The sequence below is a fragment of the Hypanus sabinus genome, chromosome 7, assembly GCF_030144855.1.
Source record: "Hypanus sabinus isolate sHypSab1 chromosome 7, sHypSab1.hap1, whole genome shotgun sequence".
Lineage (NCBI taxonomy): Eukaryota > Metazoa > Chordata > Chondrichthyes > Myliobatiformes > Dasyatidae > Hypanus > Hypanus sabinus.
In genome coordinates, this window is record NC_082712.1 from 130,284,354 (window position 1) to 130,303,517 (window position 19,164).

Consider the following 19,164-nt stretch of genomic DNA (forward strand, 5'->3'; position numbering starts at 1 on the left):
ACTACTGAGCAAAGGGGGATGAATACTTTTGAAGTGCTGGTATTTCACTTTTGAAATTTTAGTTTTTTCATGCTTTACAATTTTGATTTTTGGGCTGTACCGTGAAAAAGGAAAATGTGATTCACTAATACAAATTCTCAGTTAAATTGTTCAAAATCCCTGGTATTAATTCTCATTTAGGTGGACAAAAGATTGAGGGCTGGGTACTTTTTCCAGGAAATGTAAGCCCTACATTTAGTCATGAAAGCATTGCCTTATTGTTATAAACAGAGTTTTCCACAAAGATTCCAACTTCTCTTAGTTGTATACTTTGAAAGCAATCAAATTTAATATGTAGAATAAAAATATCCAGCTTCACCACCTGCACTATTATTGTTGCTGTGCTGTCTGACATCAAATAGATGGCCTACTCCCGTCAGAAATATCCCATTCACTTTCCCAAGTCTTCTTATGTTAAATAGGAATCTAAATCCAGTGACAGGCAAATCCATCCCCACCACTGAGCAAATTTACAAGCACCACTAACACAGAAAATCTGCATCCATCGTCAAGGACCCCTATCATCCAGGCCATGCACACTTCTCATTACTACCATCAGGCAAGAGATGGATTTAGTTATGCATTTATTTATTTATTCATTGTGATACAGTGCAGAACAGGCCATTCCAGCCTCTCGAGGTGCACCGCCCAGATTTAACCTTAACCTAATCACAGGCCAATTTGCAGTGACCAGATCCTACTGATCAGTGCGTCTTTGGACTGTAGGAGAAAACCCATACATTCCACAGGGATGATGTACTAACTCCTTTACATTGGATTTCAACTCCCAATGCCCTGAGCTGTAATAGCATTGTGGTAACCGCTACGTTACCATGGTGTGAGCCTTATATCCTAGCTTCAGGAAATTATTACCCTACAATCATCAGACTCCTGAACCAGCATGAATAATTTCACTTGCCTCAACTCTGAACTGATTCTACAACCTGCTGACTCATTTTCAGTGAGTCTGTAACTCATGTTCTCAGTATTTATTTTTTATTTACACAATTTGTCTTCTTTTGCATTGGTTGGTTATCAGTCTTTGTTTATTATAGTTTATATGACTTCTATTGTATTTCTTTACTTCCCTTAAATGCCTGCAGGAATCTCAAGGTAGCATATGGTGGCATATACATATGTTGATGATAAATTTACTTTGATTTAATTTTGAGTCAGATTCCAAACCTTCACATCTGATCCAGCACCAATATTCAGTGGCTCCTAGCCAGAATGCATTTTATAATATTGTAAAAACCTTCAAATAATGCCTTTGTCAATTCCTGATTTGATCTTTCTCATGGTTACCTCCTTATTTTTATTTCATATGACAACTTATCTGGTTCATGAGCTCAACTCTTTAAACACGGCATAATTGGATTGAATGGTTTAGTCACTTTTGTCCACCGGCATGCCATCCCTAACAAATTGATTTGAAATCCTTTACATTTATAAATCCTTTCCCTAATTCCTGCCTTCAGATTTGCATGATCTCACTCCTTGTGGTTTTCAATTTTGCTGTTGTGTGGGTTTTTGCATCCTGTCTTCTTCATGAACTTTAGAACAGCCTTTACACTTGGCAATTAACAAAGATGCATCTCTGGCCATCTTCAGTAGTTCCTTAACATCTTTCTTTTTCTAATCACTTCTCAAAAACAATTATTCAGTTACAATTTCTTCTGCATACATTCCCAGTGTTCAGTCAAAATCTAAATGAAGTGTTGCTAAACTTGGATTTTAAAAACCTATTTGAAATTTTAAGTTTCTAGCGAGGACCAAGTACAATTATATTCTAATTTCAGCACTAAAATCCCAGGAAAAGAAATTCATAATTAAGATTGGCACACTTGTCATTTGCAAAGAAAATAGAAAAGTTCAAATTATTATAACTTCCTATCTTTGATGTATTAAGATTTGTTGAACTTTTACAATACTCAATTCTAAAATTCTTCCTGTTTATAGAAAGTTTTAATGAAAACTTTTTTAAAATCTTCATAAGCTCCCAGCTATCCCTGCAGCAAAAGTGTTTTGAAGTGTCAGCTTTCCCTACCCTTCATTAAAATGCTACTTTTTGTCCATTTTTGTGCAAGTCCTCCTGGTGAGTATCATGGGCCTTTTAAACTGTAGTTTTTCACAGCTGGGCCAATTCAGTTTTCAATTGGTGATCTTGCAGAGATGAACACAGCTAATCGCTCTTTAAATAAGGTCATTTATGGAAGTCCTGGCTAATTGCAGCATTCCTCAGTCCTGCCCCTACCTTCTTATTTAATGACACAATGTATTTTGCTGTTGTATATTTCATAACCGGGGTATGCTTTCATAACTCAATAGAGACAAGGAATCATTCTGGGGACTTTTTTTGTCCACGTTGCCTTTGAATGGTGTCTTCATTCATATTGCCACTTGGATAACCATACACAAGCAAATGGAATTAACTCTGTTGCAGTGGGTTAGTTATACATTTCCAAACAGTTGACCACAAAAAAATACATTTGGAGAAATAAGAATGATAGGAAGAAATGTTTGAAACATGGTTTTAGAACCTTCCCTTATGGGGAAACTTAAGTTTACAGTGAGTTGTTACTGCCTCAGTTCATTTGGTTAGAATATCAATGATCTACTACATCAAGTAGAGAGTCTCTCTACAATTATGGAATGTGGTCCCTCCCTTTACTTCCACATGAGAAATCTGTTTCAGCTGTAGGAAATGGCTGAACTTAAACAAAATTTAATGCTGTTTTCAAAATAGTTTGCAATAATTTTCAAGTTAAATGGATGGTTTATAAAGAATTATACTTCACTAGTACAACAGATCTTGAAATTACAACAAATTCTTTAAGTAATTGATACTTCTAAGTATTTTACTGAGTGTTTTACAATAGATTTAATTAAACAAAACTTTTATCATCTCTATAATTAAACCTTTTTTGTGTGAAGTGGGAGGGGATGCTCAACAACTGATGTGAGGAATAGTAATGAGTTATCTCATTGTTATTTTACAATGCACATATATTTTTCCCTTATGATGCATCATGACTTTTAAGACCTTCTTGAGCATGTGTTCTGATGAGCTTTGAGTACAAAAAATGTTATAAGAGGAGTCTGATAATAAATCTGATTCCAAAGTCCTTATTTTGATTGCATGGCATTGCTGATGTCTATTAATATTTCCTTGTCTCATTTCTCCAAGCACTGTGTGCATCATAATTGGTGACAAAGCTGTTTTGCCATGTATTCTTTTAGAACCCTTTCTGTGTTTTATAAAACAGCCTTTCTTATCAAAGCATTGAGTCTATCTCAGATATAATCCATGTGGGAAGTGGGGGGAGGGGGAAGGGGGGAATAAACATGAGAGCACAAGAGAATACTTAAATACATCTCCCTCTTTCTTTGTTTTTGCTGCGTTAAAATCATGCTTTTTTAGGAAAAGATAAAGTTATCTTGTTGATCTTTCCTCACCTTTCAGTAGCCTTTGTATTGTGTTCTGCTGTCTCTTCCCAAACTTTCAGATTCTGTGTAGAAATTTCGATGTGCTTCAAAATGATTCTTAGGGAAAATAGAACCTATGATTATTGACGATCTAATTTAAAAGACTTTGTGTAATGAAGTGATGCAGCTTGCTGCGAAGTATTAGCTTACTCCTTATTCCTCCTCTTGATCTTGTAGTATATCCAACAGCAGAGTACTGCGTTAATCTCTATAAATCTAAATATCCTTAGCAAAAGTATGGGAGTCATCTGGAAGACAGAGTTAATTTTAGAAACTCTTTTTGTCAAGAGTTTCAACATTGTACTTTTGAGAAATTTGCACTGTGTTCAACACTATGGCAAGTCCAGTTTGTGTGAATTTAACTTCTGATATTCATTAACACCTTGTCTTCAGCAGTAAGAAGCAAATAGTGATTCAGCTTTGTTCTGGTATTTTATAGGAAGTCCCTGAATTATTTGTGATTTTTTTTAATTTTTAAAAAGAAATTGTTGTATTTGACTTTGTACTTTTGTAATAATGAACTAGCAGAGAAGTCTGGAGTGAAAAAAGAATTTCGCTTATTAAGCTCAGTGTCTTCAAAATTTAATTCTATCATATTGATCTGCTATAGTTTTAATTGCACAAGAAAAGGCTGTTCATCCTACAGCATCTCTGCCTGCTCATTGTGGAACAATCCAGACAGTCTCATTTCTTTGTTCTTACCCCATAGCTTTCCTCGTGCTGAACCAGTTTCCTTTTGAAGGAACCTCATTGCTTTTATTTATTAGAACGGATTTCCAGCAGTGTAGATGAATAGGAGGAAATTTGCAGGTTAATTTCTTCAGGTGACATCAGCTGTGGTGATGGGTTCATCTGTGGTACTTCATTGCCAATGCTGCCATTATCAGATCTACTATCATGTCCGCCATATGCTGAATTTGGTGTCTGTTGTAACTGATGTTAGTACTTCAGGGCCAAGCAAAGTAAGCATACAGAGCATTTTCACTATCTCAAGATCAAGAGTCATTGTAAAGTGACCAGTATCAAAGCCTCAGCCTTTCCTTAAAGTTGACATATAGATTTTCAGGTTTGGCAACTTGGCATCACTTGCTACTTTTTGAAGAGGCATATGAAGAAATTTAAATTTGATCACTTTTGGGGTTGAAATGACATAGTAAGTGTACAGTGGCAAGAAAAAAGTTGTGAACCATTTGCAGTCACCTGGTTTTCTGCATTAATTACTCATAAAATGTGGTTTGATCTTCATCTAAGTCACAATAATAGACAAACACAAACGAGAAAATCTGCAAACTCTGGAAATCCGAGCAACACACACAAAATACTGGAGGAACTCAGCAGGCCAGGCAACATCTATGGAAAAGAAAAAAACGTTGACTGTTTACTCTTTTCCATTGATGCTGCCTGGTATGCTGAGTTCCTCCAACATTGTGCGTGTGTGTTGCAATAGACAAACGCAATCTGCCTAAACTCGTAACATGCAAACAACTGTATTTCCTCTCGTCAGTGCTGAGTACACCATTTAAACAATCACAGTAGGTTAAAAAGAAGTATGAGAACCTGTGGTGTATTGCCTTCTATGAAAGCTATTTGGAGTCAGCTGTTCCCATCAATGAGATGAGATTGGAGGTGTGGGTTATAGAGGTGCCCTGCCCTATAAAAAAGACACACAAAGTCAAGTTACTGACAAAGCTTGTTCTTCTCAAGAAAGATCTGTTTATGTGCACCATGCCTCGATCAAAACAACTTTCTGAGGACTTCAGAAGAAGAATTATAAAGATACATGAGGCTGGAAAACATTGCAAAAGCATCTCTAAAGACCTGAGTGTTCTTCAGTCCAGGAGTGGATGTCCTGCAAAGATCACACCAAGAGCACAATGTGTAATGCTGAAGGAGGTGAAAAAGATCCCAAGGGTAACAGCAAATGACCTGCAGAAATCTTTAGAACTTGCTAAAATGTCTGTTTATGTGTCCACTATCAGAAAAAACACTGAACAAGAATGGTGCTTATGGAAGGTCACCACGGAGGAAACCGCCGCTCTCAAAAAAAATCACTACATGTCTCAAATTTGTAAAAGACTACCTGGATGTTCTATAACACTTCTGGGACAATGTTCTGTGGACAGATGACACAAAAGCTGAACTTTTTGGCAGAAATTCACACCATTACGTTTGGAGGAAAAAGGGCACTGCACACCAACACCAAAACCTCATCCCATCGGTGAAGCACAGTGGAAGAAGAAGCATAGTTTGGGGCTGCTTTGTTGCCTCAGGGCCTGGTCAGCTTGCAATCGTTGAGAGAACAATTAATTCAGAATTGTATTAAGATATTTTACAGAAGAATATTAGGGTAGTGGTCTGTCACATGAAGCTTAATAGAAGTTGGATGATGCAACAAGACAGTGATCCAAAAGACAAGAGTAAATCAACAACAGAATGGTTTAGAAAGAAGAAAATTTTGTGCTCTTGAATGGCCAAGTCAGAGTCCAGACCTTAACCCAAATGAGATGCTGTGGCATGACTTGAAGAGGGCTGTTCCTGCAAGGTATTCCAGAAATACTGATGAACTGAAACAGTTTTCTGTGGAGGAATGGTCTATAGTTCTTCCTCACTATTGTGCAAGTCTGACCAGAACTTACAGGAAATGTTTGGTGGAGATTATTGCTGCTAAATGAGGTTCTACCAGTTATTAAATACAGGATTTTACATTCGTCTTCCAGCCTGGACTGTGAATGATAAAACAATGTGATCAATAAAGACATGAAAAGTACGTTCAGGCAGATTGTGTTTGTCCATTATTGTGACATAGATGAAGATTAGACCACATTTTGGGAGTAATTAAAGTAGAAAACTAGGTCATTGCTAAGGATTCACAAATTTCTTTCTTGAAGCTGTATATAATATGCATTGTCCTGAACAAGCCTGATGATTGTTGAAGAAAGAGGGCTGTGCCCAGGCTGGCTCCCCATGACACATGTATCTGCTTCCTGATTTAGCTCACATTCTTCAAAACTCTTTGATATTGATGTACTGAGCTAAAAGCTAAAAATATCCAAAATAAGTGTTGTATTGACAGTCAGCAGGTAAATTTAAAACCACTTTACTTTCAAAATAATCTTTAGAACAAAGAATGAAACATGTACATTCAGCTCCTTGAGTCAATTCTACCATTCACTGAGATAATTGATGATCTGTAATATTAACTCTATTTACCTACCCTCGCTTCAGATCTTTGGCTGTTAAAATTAACAATTGAGTTAGCAGCAGCCATTCTTTGTGGTGAAGGTTCCAAACTTTTTCAAGTCATGTTTGTGTGTAGAATTTGTAAAGACCTGCTTCCTGGTTTTGTTGCATCACCTTGTCCTCAACTTCCCTTCTGCAGAAGTTACTTCTCTCATCCACCTTTCAAAATCCTGACAGCTTCAATCAATCACTCCTTTAAAAAATCTGTAGTTCTGGGAATACGGTTTTAGTTTAGTAACATCCTGATGAATCTGTTCCATAGCCAATTTAACTTTTATCCAGTGAAGGGCTGGAACTCTGCACAGTGTCACAGTATTGCAAGTGTGAACTAACCAAGGACTCTGTTTAGCTGTGGTAAAGCTTCTTATTCATTTTATACTCTATGTATGAGCTAATTCACTGGGTATTTGACTTTCTTGATTTCACAATTTAAAAGGTATTCAGATCTTTTTTGGACTCCATAGATACCTGCCAGCAGAAGTGATAGGTGCAGGTTCAACTGCAACATTTAAGAGAAGTTTGGAGATGGGCCGAAGGGCCGAATTCTGTATTGTAGTACTCTACGACTCTGTATCCAACTGCCATAATTTGTCCTTTAAGTTAGTCTATTAATGTATCTGTAATTTCATGCTCCTGTCTGCAGTACTTTCTAGCTACCTATCTTTACACAATTGGCTCTTATATATTTGTTTTATGTTATTCAATGCAAGTTATTAAATTATATTAGGAACGAATGAAGTTGCAGTACAAATCCTAGAGGACATCAATTAAGTACATTCTCAATTAACCCGATTTCTATCTAATAAGGTCAATCATTTGCATTGAGCTTTATTTTTGCCAACAGGTTCTTACGTGAAACCATATCGAATGTCTTCAAAAAGCTCATAAAACACTATATCTACAGACACTCCCTGGTACTTTTTCATGTGTTTCTTATTGGTTTGTTAATACAAATCCAAGTGAATGCTGAACTAAAGGAAGCACAACTACCTGGATAATCAGAGTTAACTGTTGAAGTAACAAGTTATTACTGTGAATTGATGGTCCTTGGGAATAATAGCTTATGAAAACATCATGCTTGGTTTTTTGCCAGCATTCTGTTAAGTGTATTCTACAGTTTTTGAAAAAAATGTCTTCTTAAAACCATAAACCAACAGGTTTGCTGAACAAATAGTAAAGCAAATGGAAGGCAGGCTTGAAGGAAGCAGTGGAAGATGACAAAAGAGTACAGATGCTGGGAATTTGAAATAAAGGGGAAAATACTGGGAAGGCTGCATTTTTGGAAGTGAGAAATAGAGTTATTGTCCACCTGAAACATTACTTCTGTTTCTCTGCAAATATTCCTGGACCTCCTGAAAATTTTTAGAATTTTCTGTTTTTAGAACAATTTATGAATTTAGTGGACATAATAGAATTCCACTTGCCAAAGAAGAGTAGATAGTATATCTTTTGGATAATTGATTCTGGTGAGAAGTTAATGAACGGAGACCAAGAAACATTTAGTCTCTTTTGATCTTGCTGAATTTAGCATGGTAAAGGTGCTGCTGTTGGCTTGCTTGTCAGTAAGAAAAAGTATCTCTGGCATCCCAGAATTCTCATTAGATCTCTGCATATGTATGTTAAAGGGTTGGTTTGAATTTCTTGTATTGAGTAATTAGTGTGTCTACTCTTTAGGTGAATATGTGGCTCCTTTAACAAGATACGAGAATGCTTGGAATATATGGAACAGTAGTTGCTAAGAATTCAGTGTTTTTAGGAGACAGGAAAGAGAATTGTGAAAATTTGCATCTGAAGGAAGTAGATACTTCTGGAATGAGGAACATATCCTGGCAACAAATATTTATTTTGTCACTTACCACACTCCTCTTCCAAGTATAGTTTGAAGGATTTTAAACTGCTACAATTTTTTAAAGTTAACCTTGACAGCTGATTCAAGGTCCTGCTACCACACAGCAGCCATATTAGCATTGTACAGAAATGGCTGTGAGGAAGGATAGGGCATAGAATATTTGCACTTTCCCTTGTAGAACAGAGAGTAAACCAAGGCAGTGAAAATAAAGAAATTTCAGTTACCAAAAGGTAGTATTTTTAATTTCCAGTAGGGCTTCTTCCAATCCTGATGCTGGTTTATTTCTGGAATTGGGAATTCTAGAAACAATTAGAACCTCTTCTCCACATCTGTTACTAATCTAATTATTTTGTTGTACTTCGTAAAGATGTTCTTTCTGCTTTTTCTACCTATGAAATACTAATGAAATTGGAGAATAATGTTAGTTTCAATTGACTTTATAAGCAGATGATTCCATATAGAGCTTCCCATTTCACCTGAAGACAGTCCTAAATATCCTTGTGGAAAAGTGGGGTCAGAAATGTATGCTTTATTTTCTCCCTGTGACTGGAGGTAGCATTATCTGAGAAGACCTTGTGTTTTGAGCAACATTATAACTAAACCTCAAGAGGTAATTGTGCAACTATGTTCAATGGTTAGTCCCAGTCTAGCACCAAGTGCTAGGTAAGAGTGGTACTGCTCTGGAAGTAGAAGATCTGAATTGCTGCTTAATATTAGGCATCATGCCATAAGTTAAATATTCTTCTTTGCTGTCATGGAAAGAGTCTCACATTTTGGAGTATGTTTACCTAAATTGAATGCTGACTTTGTGTTTTTGCAGGACAGAATCCTCAGAGAAGCCAGTCATATGACTCAGTAAATTCTCCAGACCACCGTGATTCCCCATTGCCCCGGAGAGGGCCATCACCAGCTGAAAATGCAATTGCTCCTCCCAGGAGGGATAAGTTGCCACACTCCTTCCAAATGTCTGGACGGAATCCATATGGTGAAATTCCACATGGAATTCCACCGCCAGGCCTTCTTCACCCTCACATGCCACTTCCCCTCAACTCTGGATACAGACCACCACTTCATATGCACCCCGGGCCCCTGCCCCCACCAGGCTCATTCTTAGCTCGACATGGTCACCCAGGTTCTATTGTACCTCCATTGCCACCTGGACTCCCACCCCATCTAGTAGTGCCACCTCCAGGTGCTGTTCCACCTGCCCCTCACATCAACCCAGCATTCTTTATACCACCAAATGCCGGCTTGCCTCCATCAATTGACAATAGAGGACTCCCACCACTGCCATCGGATACCTTTGGAAGACCACCAATGACTCAGTTCAATAGAGATGAATTCAAGCGTGGAAGGTAAGAACTGAGCAATTTTAATGCATCTCTACTTGAGCTTCATGATCTTCTGTTTTCCTTTCAATTTAACTTTCTAGCTTTATGAGTAAATGTATTTTAGTAGTATAACCCAATTGCTGCTTCTAAAGTTCAAAGTACATTTATTATCAAAGTATGTATACTATATACAGTCTTGAGATACGTCTCCTTACAGTCACAAAACCGAAACCCCATAGAATCCATTTAGAAAAGACCGTCAAACCATGCAGAAAAAGAAACGAATCGTGCAAACAATAAAAGTAAACAAATAGCATTCAGAACTGAAGTTGATGGAAGTGAGTTCACAGCTTTAGTTCAACGCAGAGACAAGTATACCTCGCAGAGCAGTGAGCTGAACACCAGCCCGCCCCTTGCTTCCGGCTCAGACATCCTGACCTTTTTAATGTGGCCCAGTATTTATTCAGCCAGATAGGGGTTGTTCCTCACTCTCAGACCCAGGCTCTGCCACTTCGATACGCTCATGGGCCCAGGACCACCGCCTTGATTCGGCCCATACTGACCTTTCCATTCTGGCCCAGTACTTAAATCAGTCAAACATCAAGTTGCTCCTCACTCTCAGCCCCAGGCCCTGTCGCCTCAACTTCGTCTCCCCTTGGCTCTGCCACTTTGAATCGCCTCCAAGTCCGATCGGCGGCCAAACATTGGCTCACTCCCGCTCTCGGGCCCGCGCGCTCCACCTCAATTTGACCCGTTCACACTGCAACCATCCTGCTACTTCTAGACTCAAAAAAGCCAGGTTGCACAGGTGGTTCAAAGGCTCAACTCTGGAAGGGAAGTTACAGTCCGCTGATTCCATTGATCTTTTCAGAGAAAAAGTGTGATTAATAAGGTAATTAGCACTGTTGTTTGCTTCCAGCAAGTCATCACTGTGCTTCACCAGTGCCATCTTAATCCTGAAGCTCCTGCTTCTACTTCTGATACCTATCCAGTGACAGCTGTTGGATTGTTTGGATGTCAGATAGGTATAGACAAGGGTTTGGCTGGGACAATTCCCTCTTTCAAGGTTCCAGTTTACAATTTACATATTATAGACCAAAAGGACAAAAACTCCGGGGATTACTTAGACTCCAAACTGGGTACATTACATTGATGTCTGTGGATTAATGTATGCAGCAATCTGTTTGCCATGGCTACGTCTGCCATTAGTGAGTACACTTCAAAGGTATTTCATCGAACATCACATTGAAGAATCATGATATATTCATGAGCTAATCATTTTTATATTTTTAAATTCATTTTTGTAACAGACTGATTATATCTCAGTTTGAATTTGTGGAAGCTTATTATTGGGTCAAGTTTACTAGAAACATGTAAACAATATTAACAATATTACGCAATGATTGTGAAGCTAAGTCTAATAGAATAAACCTGTCCAGATAATGAAGCTGTGCCCTTTATTTCAAAGTTGAGAGGTAAAGAGATATGGAGCTGAGTGGCAACACATGCCTTGAGCTATTTTTGATGACATGAAATGCATTCACTGCATGTTGTGAAAATTAGGTTACCTCCCATAAATTCATGATTTTATTATCCAGCAAAATGCAGAAAATTGTGGGTGATTCGACTGGCTAATGGAGTTTAATGTGGAGGAGTGTGAGGTCAGCACTTTGTAAAGAGAAATCAAAAGGCAGAAATCTAAATAGAGGAAGACTGCAAGGATGTGAAGTACAGGGGGAATTTGACATGAATCACAAAAAGCTGACAGGCAAATCCAACAAGTAGTTAAGAAGGCAAATGGCATTTTGACCTTCATTTTGAAGGGGTTATAGTTTAAAAATAGGTTTTGTTGCAATTATACAGGGTGTTGAAAACATTGCACCTGGAACACTGCATACAGTTTTGGTCTCTTTACCTAACATTGGAGACAGTATAAAGAAGATTCATCAGGCTAATTCCTGGCATGAAAGAGATTCCTGACCAACAGAGACTTAATAGTTTGGGATTGAGGTTAGAAGAATGAAGGGAGATCCTGTTCAAACATGTATGATCCCAAGGGAGCTTGAAAGGATGAATGTTGAGAAATACTGAGAATACTGAGAAAGTCTCAAACAAGGGGACATAATTACAAGATAGAGGTCCGGCCTCTCACAGTGAGGAACATAGAAATTTAATCTTGCAGAGGGTTGTGAATCTCTGGAATTCTCTGCCTCAGCTGGTGGTGAAAGCTAGTGGTATAAATGTAGTTGATGGGTCAAGGAATAGCAAGATATGGATAAATTGCACAAAAAGAGGAGTTAAGGCCAGTGTAGATCAGCCATGGTCATATTATATGGTGGGGCAGGCTTGAAGGGCTTGATAGCCTACTTTTGTTCTGATTTTCTTGTGATTCCCTTCTGTCTTGTATTGATAGGAATATTAAACCTTCAGTGATTTGGCTTAACCTTACAAAGTCACCTATCCTTATTCTGGTAAAAACGCATTAACTGTTTTAGTCCCGTGCAGTTCTGGTTGCCATACTATAGGAATAATGTTGTTGTGCTGGAGGAAGTGTAGAGGAGAGTCATTAGGATGCTGTCTGGATTAAAGGAATTTGTTAGCGGGGAGAGATTGGATAGGCTGGAATTGTTTTCCCTTGAGCGAAGAAGACTAAAGGGTGACCTGAAAGAAGGATATTTTCATGGGAGGGGTATTAAAAACAAGAGGGTATGGGTTCAAGGTGAGAAGAAGGGGTTTTAAAAAGAATTTGAGAGGAAAGTTTTTAACACAGAATGGTTGTTAACTGCAACACACAGCAGGAGAGGTAGGTGGAGTTAGCTACAATCACTGCACTTAAGAGCCATGGAAGGACATGGGCTCAATGGGGCAAATGGGATTAACGTAGAAGAGCTAAAAACAGCAAATCAAGATGATCAGCAAAAATAAAGAGCTGATTATTGACCACAGGAGTAAAAAGCCAGAGGTCCATGAGCCAGTCCTCATTTGGAGATCAGAGGTGGAAATGGTCAGTAATGGTATTATACTAAAATATTTGTCCTGGCTTCATTACAAAGTGCTGTTACAAAGAAAGCATGACAGTGCTCTAGGGAATCATCATCATCAAGGACCCCACCATCCAGGCCATGCTCTCCTGTCACTACTACCATGAGGTATTCGAGCCTTAGATCACATATTACCAGGTTCAGAAACAGTTAGTACCCTACAACCATCAGTTCAAAGTAAATTTATCATCAAAGTGCATATATGTCACCATATACAACCCTGAGATACATTTCCTTGTGAGCATACTCAATAAATCCATAATTGAATAATAACCATAATAAAGTAAATGAACGACCACACCAACTGGGCTTTCAACCAGTGTGCAAAAGACAACAAACTTTGTACATATAAAAAGAAAGAAGGAATATTAGGTTGGTTTGTTTGTCTATTTATTTATTGATTGATTGAGATACAGCACGAAATAGGCCCTTTCGGCCCTTGGAGCTGCGTCGCCCAGTAGCTCCTGACTTAACCGTACGCTAACCATGGGACAATCTACTGTGATCAATTAACCTACCAACTAGTTCATCTTTGGACTGTGGGAGGAAAACCATGTGGTCACAGGAAGAACATACTAGCTCCCTACAGACAATGAGCAGCGGGAGTCGAACCCTTGTTGCTGGCACTGTAAAGCATTGTGCTAAGCACGATGCTACCTAAGTTTAAAGTTCAAAGTAAATATATGTCACATTATGCAACACACTGAGATTCTTTTTCTTGTGGATGTACTCAGTAAGTCCATAATAGAATAATAACCGTAATAGGATCAATGAAATACCATTTGTCTTTTTTCAACCAGTGTAAAAAAGACAACAAACTGTGCAAATCCAAAAAGCTATAAATAATAATAATAAATAAATAAGCAATAAATATGGAGAACGTGAGACAAAGAGTCCTGAAAGTGAATCCATAGTTCGTGGGAACATTTCAATAATGGGGCAAGCAAAATTGAATGACGTTATCCCCTTTGGTGCCAGAGGAGTTGAGGGATAATAACTTCCTGAATCTGGTGGTGAGAGTCGTGAGGCTGCTCTGACGAGTCCTAATGAAGGGTCTCGGCCCGAAACGTTGACTGCTCGTTTCCACAGATGCTGCCCGACTGCTGAGTTCCTCCAGCGTGTTTTTACATCCTGAGGTTGCTGTCCCTTCTTCCTGATGTCAGCAGTGAAAAGAGAGCATAACCTTGGAGGTGGGGGTCCTTGATAATAGGTGGTAATTTCCTGTGACAATGCTCTGTGTAGATGTGCTCAGTGATGGGGAGGGCTCTACCCATGATGGACTGGGCTATATCGATTACTTTTTGTAGGATTTTTTAATTCAAGAGCATTGGTTTTCTATGTAAGGTTGTGATGCAGCCAGTCAATATATCTCCACCACACATCTATAGACATTTGACAGAGTTTTAGATGTCATATCAAGTCTTCGTAAACTCCTAAGGAAGTATGTAGAGGCACTGTCGTGCATCCTTCATAATTGCACTTACATGCTGGGCCCAGGGCAGGTCCACTGCATTGTTAAAACTGAAGAATTTAAACTCTCCACCTCTGATCCTCCTATGAGGACTGGTTCATGGGCCTCTGGTTTCCTTCTCCTGAAGTCAATAATCAGTTCCTTGGTCTTGCTAACATTGAGAAAGAGGTTGTTGTTGTGGCCACACTCAGCTATGTTTTCAGTCTCCCATGATTCAGCCTATGACAGTGGTGTCGTCAACAAACTCAACTATAACACTGGAGCTATGCTGAGCCACGCAGTCATGTATAATGCGAGCAGAGCGGGAGGGCTAAGCACACAGTCCTGTGATGCTCCTGTGCTGATGGAGATCATGTTGGAGATGTTGTCGACAATCTGAACTAACTGGAGACTGCATATGAGGAAATTGAGGATCCCGTTGCACAAGGAGGTATTGAAGCCAAGGTCTTGAAGCTTATTGATTAGCTTTGAATGGACGGTAGTATTGAATGCCGATCTGTAGTCGATAAAGAGCATCCTGATGTATGCAGCTTTGCTATCCAAATATTCCAGGGCCAGTGAGATGCCATCTGTTGTGGACCTGTTGCTCTGGTAGGCAGATTGGTGCAGATCCAAGTCACTTTTCAGGCAAGAGTTGATATGTTTCATCACCGGCTTCTCAAAACACTTCATCACTGTGGATGTGAGTGCTACTGGATGATAGTCATTGAGGCAGACTATTATATTTTTCTTAGATACCAGTATAAATGAAGCAGGTGCCTCAGAATGCCAAATTAAGAGGTTAAAGAACTCAGTGAACACCGCAGCCAGTCGACCAGCAAAAACTCTGAATGATTTTGTGGGGACAACACTCGTCTACAACTATTTTTATAAAGTACATGACAACCATGGTCTTTTTCATTCAGATCCACGGATGTGACCTTGAACATAGTCCAGTCCACTGACTCGGGACAATCCCATAGCTGCTTCTCTGCCTCCTGTGACCACCTCTTCGTTGTCTTAATCTCTGGAGTTCTGCTCTATGGCCTCTACCTACAAAGTATATGCAGATAGGACAGGGACAGCCAAGTGATCAGATTCCCCAAAAGACAGACTGAGCATTCCTCATCTTAGTTTAACAGTGGTCCAGTGTGTTACAGTGTGTTAACCTCTGGTGCTACAGGTTATATGCTGATGGTAATTTCTTCAAACAAGACTGGTTGGCTCCCAACTATGGTTTGAAATGCATCAGGACGGACTAGCATTTGTTTGTTGAGGGCATCATGCAGAATCTCAAGAGCTTGATCATCATCGACTGCTGTAAGCTGTAGAGAGGATCATGGATGAGAACTCTCTACGTAAATAGAATGGATGGCATTTGATTGTTGGGTGTTCAAGGTTGGGAAAACATGAGTTCAACAAAACCAGCATGTTGAAGCACCACCAAGTTTATCATGAAACACACATCTCCACTGTTTGCCTTTTTCAGATCAGCAGTTCGATCCATCCTGCGAATTAAGCAGCTTTTTTTTGGGTCCGATCACCATATCTGGCATGCTGGGAGTAAACCATGTTTCAGTTAAACATGGAACACAACAATCTCTCATTTCCCTTCGATACAGCAATCTTTACCTCAGGTCCTCAATTTTGTTCTCCAGCAATTGCACATTAGCTAACAAGATACTAAATAGAGGGGTCTCGTTCCTCTGTGTTTCAGCCTGGCTTGGAGTCTCCACCTCCTGCCTTGCTTCCAGCCATGGCGATGAACCTATGTCCACTTAAAGGTGACCTATCTGCTTGCGTGAAATCTGTACATTGCTTGAAGAGAAATTATATGCTGCAGATTGCAGTGAGAGTAATTCAAATGAAGTATATTAAGTATTGTACGTAGCCTGCAGAACATCACCATGGATCACCAGAGTCATCTTGAATCAGACTCCTGAACCAGCACAGATAACTTCACTCACCACAACTCTGAATTGATCTCCCACCCTAGAGACTCACTTTCAAGGGCTCGATAACTCATGTTCTCAGCATTATTTATTTTCTGTTTGCACAATTTGTTTTCTTTTGCTCATTGGTTGGTTATCAATCTTTGTTTATGTACAGTTTTTCAGAAATTCTATCTTATTTCTTTATTTTCCTGTAAATACTTGCAAGAAAATGAATCTCAAGGTAGTATATGGTAAAGTACATAATTTGACAATAAATTTACTTTGACCTTTGACTTTGAACAAAAAGGTTGGCATGCATGTTGTGAGCTAAAGGGCCCATTTTTTGTGCTGTAAGACTCTACGGCTGTATACATCAGGGGCAACCACCTTGAGTCTGCTCTGCCATTTATTAGTAGCAGAACTAATTCTATATGGAGAGAAATATCCTCTACTTCAGGGGTTCCCAACCTGGGGGGTCCATGGACCCCGTGGTTAATGCTAAGGCTCAATGGCATAAAAAATGTCGGATACCCTTGTTCTACTTATATATCCATATTTCTCAATGAAGAGACTAGGTCACAAAGTAAACTAGTTGGGGAATGTATTTGCTCTGAGAGCCATAGACATGATGGACTCCTGTGACATAAGTAAATCTAAATACAATGTAATATAGATACAAGTGGTGTTGATTGAGAGAGGGCATGGCATCTGGCGTTGGCATGCTGGAGGTGTCTGAAATTGCAGAGTTTGATCTGTTGAATGTGAAGGTCAGTGAGGTAGGAAGTGAAAACAATAGAAACTCTATCCTTGATCTGACAGGGAATGGAAATGCAGAAACTGATAGTGAATCATTGGGGTTTCCGTCCTTGCTATTTGTTACATTTACTGACTGTGTGCAAAGGGCCCGAAGCATTGTTGAGGATCCCTACCACCTATTTTACAATCTCTTTGACCCACTACCATCAGGAAGAAGGTACAGGGGCATCAGGATTCAAGATTGCCAGACTGGGTAACAGTTTCTTCCCTCAGGCTGTGAGGCTGAATACCCTGCCAACACCAAGGTCTCATCACTAAGACACTGAACTGTTTACCTGTGCTGCCCACTTAATGCACTTTGAATTATATTTTGTGAACTTATTTGTGGTAATATTTTGTTTTATGCTCTGTGTGATTTATCTTTTGTGGGTGCAAAGTGGCCTAGATGAGTGTTGTTTCATTTGGGTGAATATATGTACGAGGGTGATTGATAAGTTCGTGGCCTACAGTAGAAGGAGTCAATTTTAGAAAACCTAGCACAGAGTGAGAAGAACCCTGTGCAGGGTCAACCCACGGAAGGCTGCTGGACCAGACAACATCCCTGGTAGAGTGCTCAGAGGATGTGCAGACCAGCTAGCAGATGTTCTCCCTGACATCTTCAACATCTCCCTGAGCAGCGCCACCATTCTAACGTGCTTCAAGGCCACCACCATCGTCCCCGTGCTGAAGAAGTCTTAAGTGTCCTGCCTAAATGACTACCATCCCGTTGCACTTACATTCATCATCATGAAGTGTTTCAAGAGACTCGTCATGAGGCATATCAAGACCCTGCTGCCCCCGTCACTGGACCCCCTGCAGTTTGTATACCGTCCCAACCACTCAACAGATGACACCATTGCCACCACCCTCCATCTGGCCCTAACCCATCTGGACAAAAAAGACACATACGTTCAGATGCTGTTCATAGACTTTAGTTTAGCATTCAACATGATCATCCCTCAGAAACTGATTGGAAAGCTGAGCCTACTGGGCCTGAACACCTCCCTCTGCAACTGGATCCTAGACTTCCTGACTGGGAGACCTCAGTCAGTCCGGATTGGGAGCAGCATCTCCAACACCATCACACTGAGCACGGGGGCTCCCCAGGGTTGCATGCTCAGTCTACTGCTGTTCACTCTGCTGACCCACGACTGTGCTGCAACACACAGCTTGAACCGTATCATCAAGTTCGCCAATGACACCACCGTGGTGGGTCTCATCAGCAAGAATGACGAGTCAGCTTATAGAGAGGAGGTGCAGTAGCTAACGGACTGGTGCAGAGCCAACAACCTGTCTCTTAATGTGGACAAAACAAAAGAGATGGTTGTTGACTTCAGGAGGGCACAGAGCGACCACTCCCCGCTGAACATCGACGGCTCCTTGGTAGAGATTGTAAACAGCACCAAATTTCTTGGTGTTCACCTGACGGAGAATCTCACCTGGTCCCTCAACACCAGCTCCATAGCAGAGAAAGCCCAGCAGCGTCTTTACTTTTTGCGAAGGCCGAGGAATGTCCATCTCCCACCCCCCATCCTCATCACATTCTACAGGGGTTGTATTGAGAGCATCCTGAGCAACTGCATCACTGCCTGGTTCGGAAATTGCACCATCTCAGATCGCAAGACCCTGCAGCGGATAGTGAGGTCAGCTGAGAAGATCATCGGGGTCTCTCTTCCTGCCATCACAGACAATTACACTACACGCTGCATCCGCAAAGGAAACAGCATTATGAAGGACCCCATGCAGCCCTCATACCATCTCTTCTCCCTCCTGCTGTCTGGGAAAAGGTACCAAAGCATTCAGGCTCTCATGACCAGACTATGTAACAGTTTCTTCCCCCAAGCTATCAGACTCCTCAATACTCGAAGCCTGGACTGACACCTTGCCCTACTGTCCTGTTTATTATTTATTGTAATGCCTGCACTGTTTTTTGTGCACTTTATGCAATCCAGTGTAGGTCTGTAGTCTAGTGTAGCTTTCTCTGTGTCTTTTTTATTAC

General features: G+C 40.0%; 1 protein-coding gene across 1 annotated transcript in view; it reads left to right on the top strand.

Moving 5' to 3' along the window:
* The window catches only part of LOC132397191 (cleavage and polyadenylation specificity factor subunit 6-like), a 74,113-nt gene that overhangs the window by 42,396 nt on the left and 12,553 nt on the right, over window positions 1-19,164 (top strand). The window contains exon 5 of the mRNA XM_059975606.1: window positions 9,435-9,969. Coding sequence (XP_059831589.1) covers window positions 9,435-9,969 — 535 coding nt within the window. The remainder of the gene's footprint in view (window positions 1-9,434; window positions 9,970-19,164) is intronic.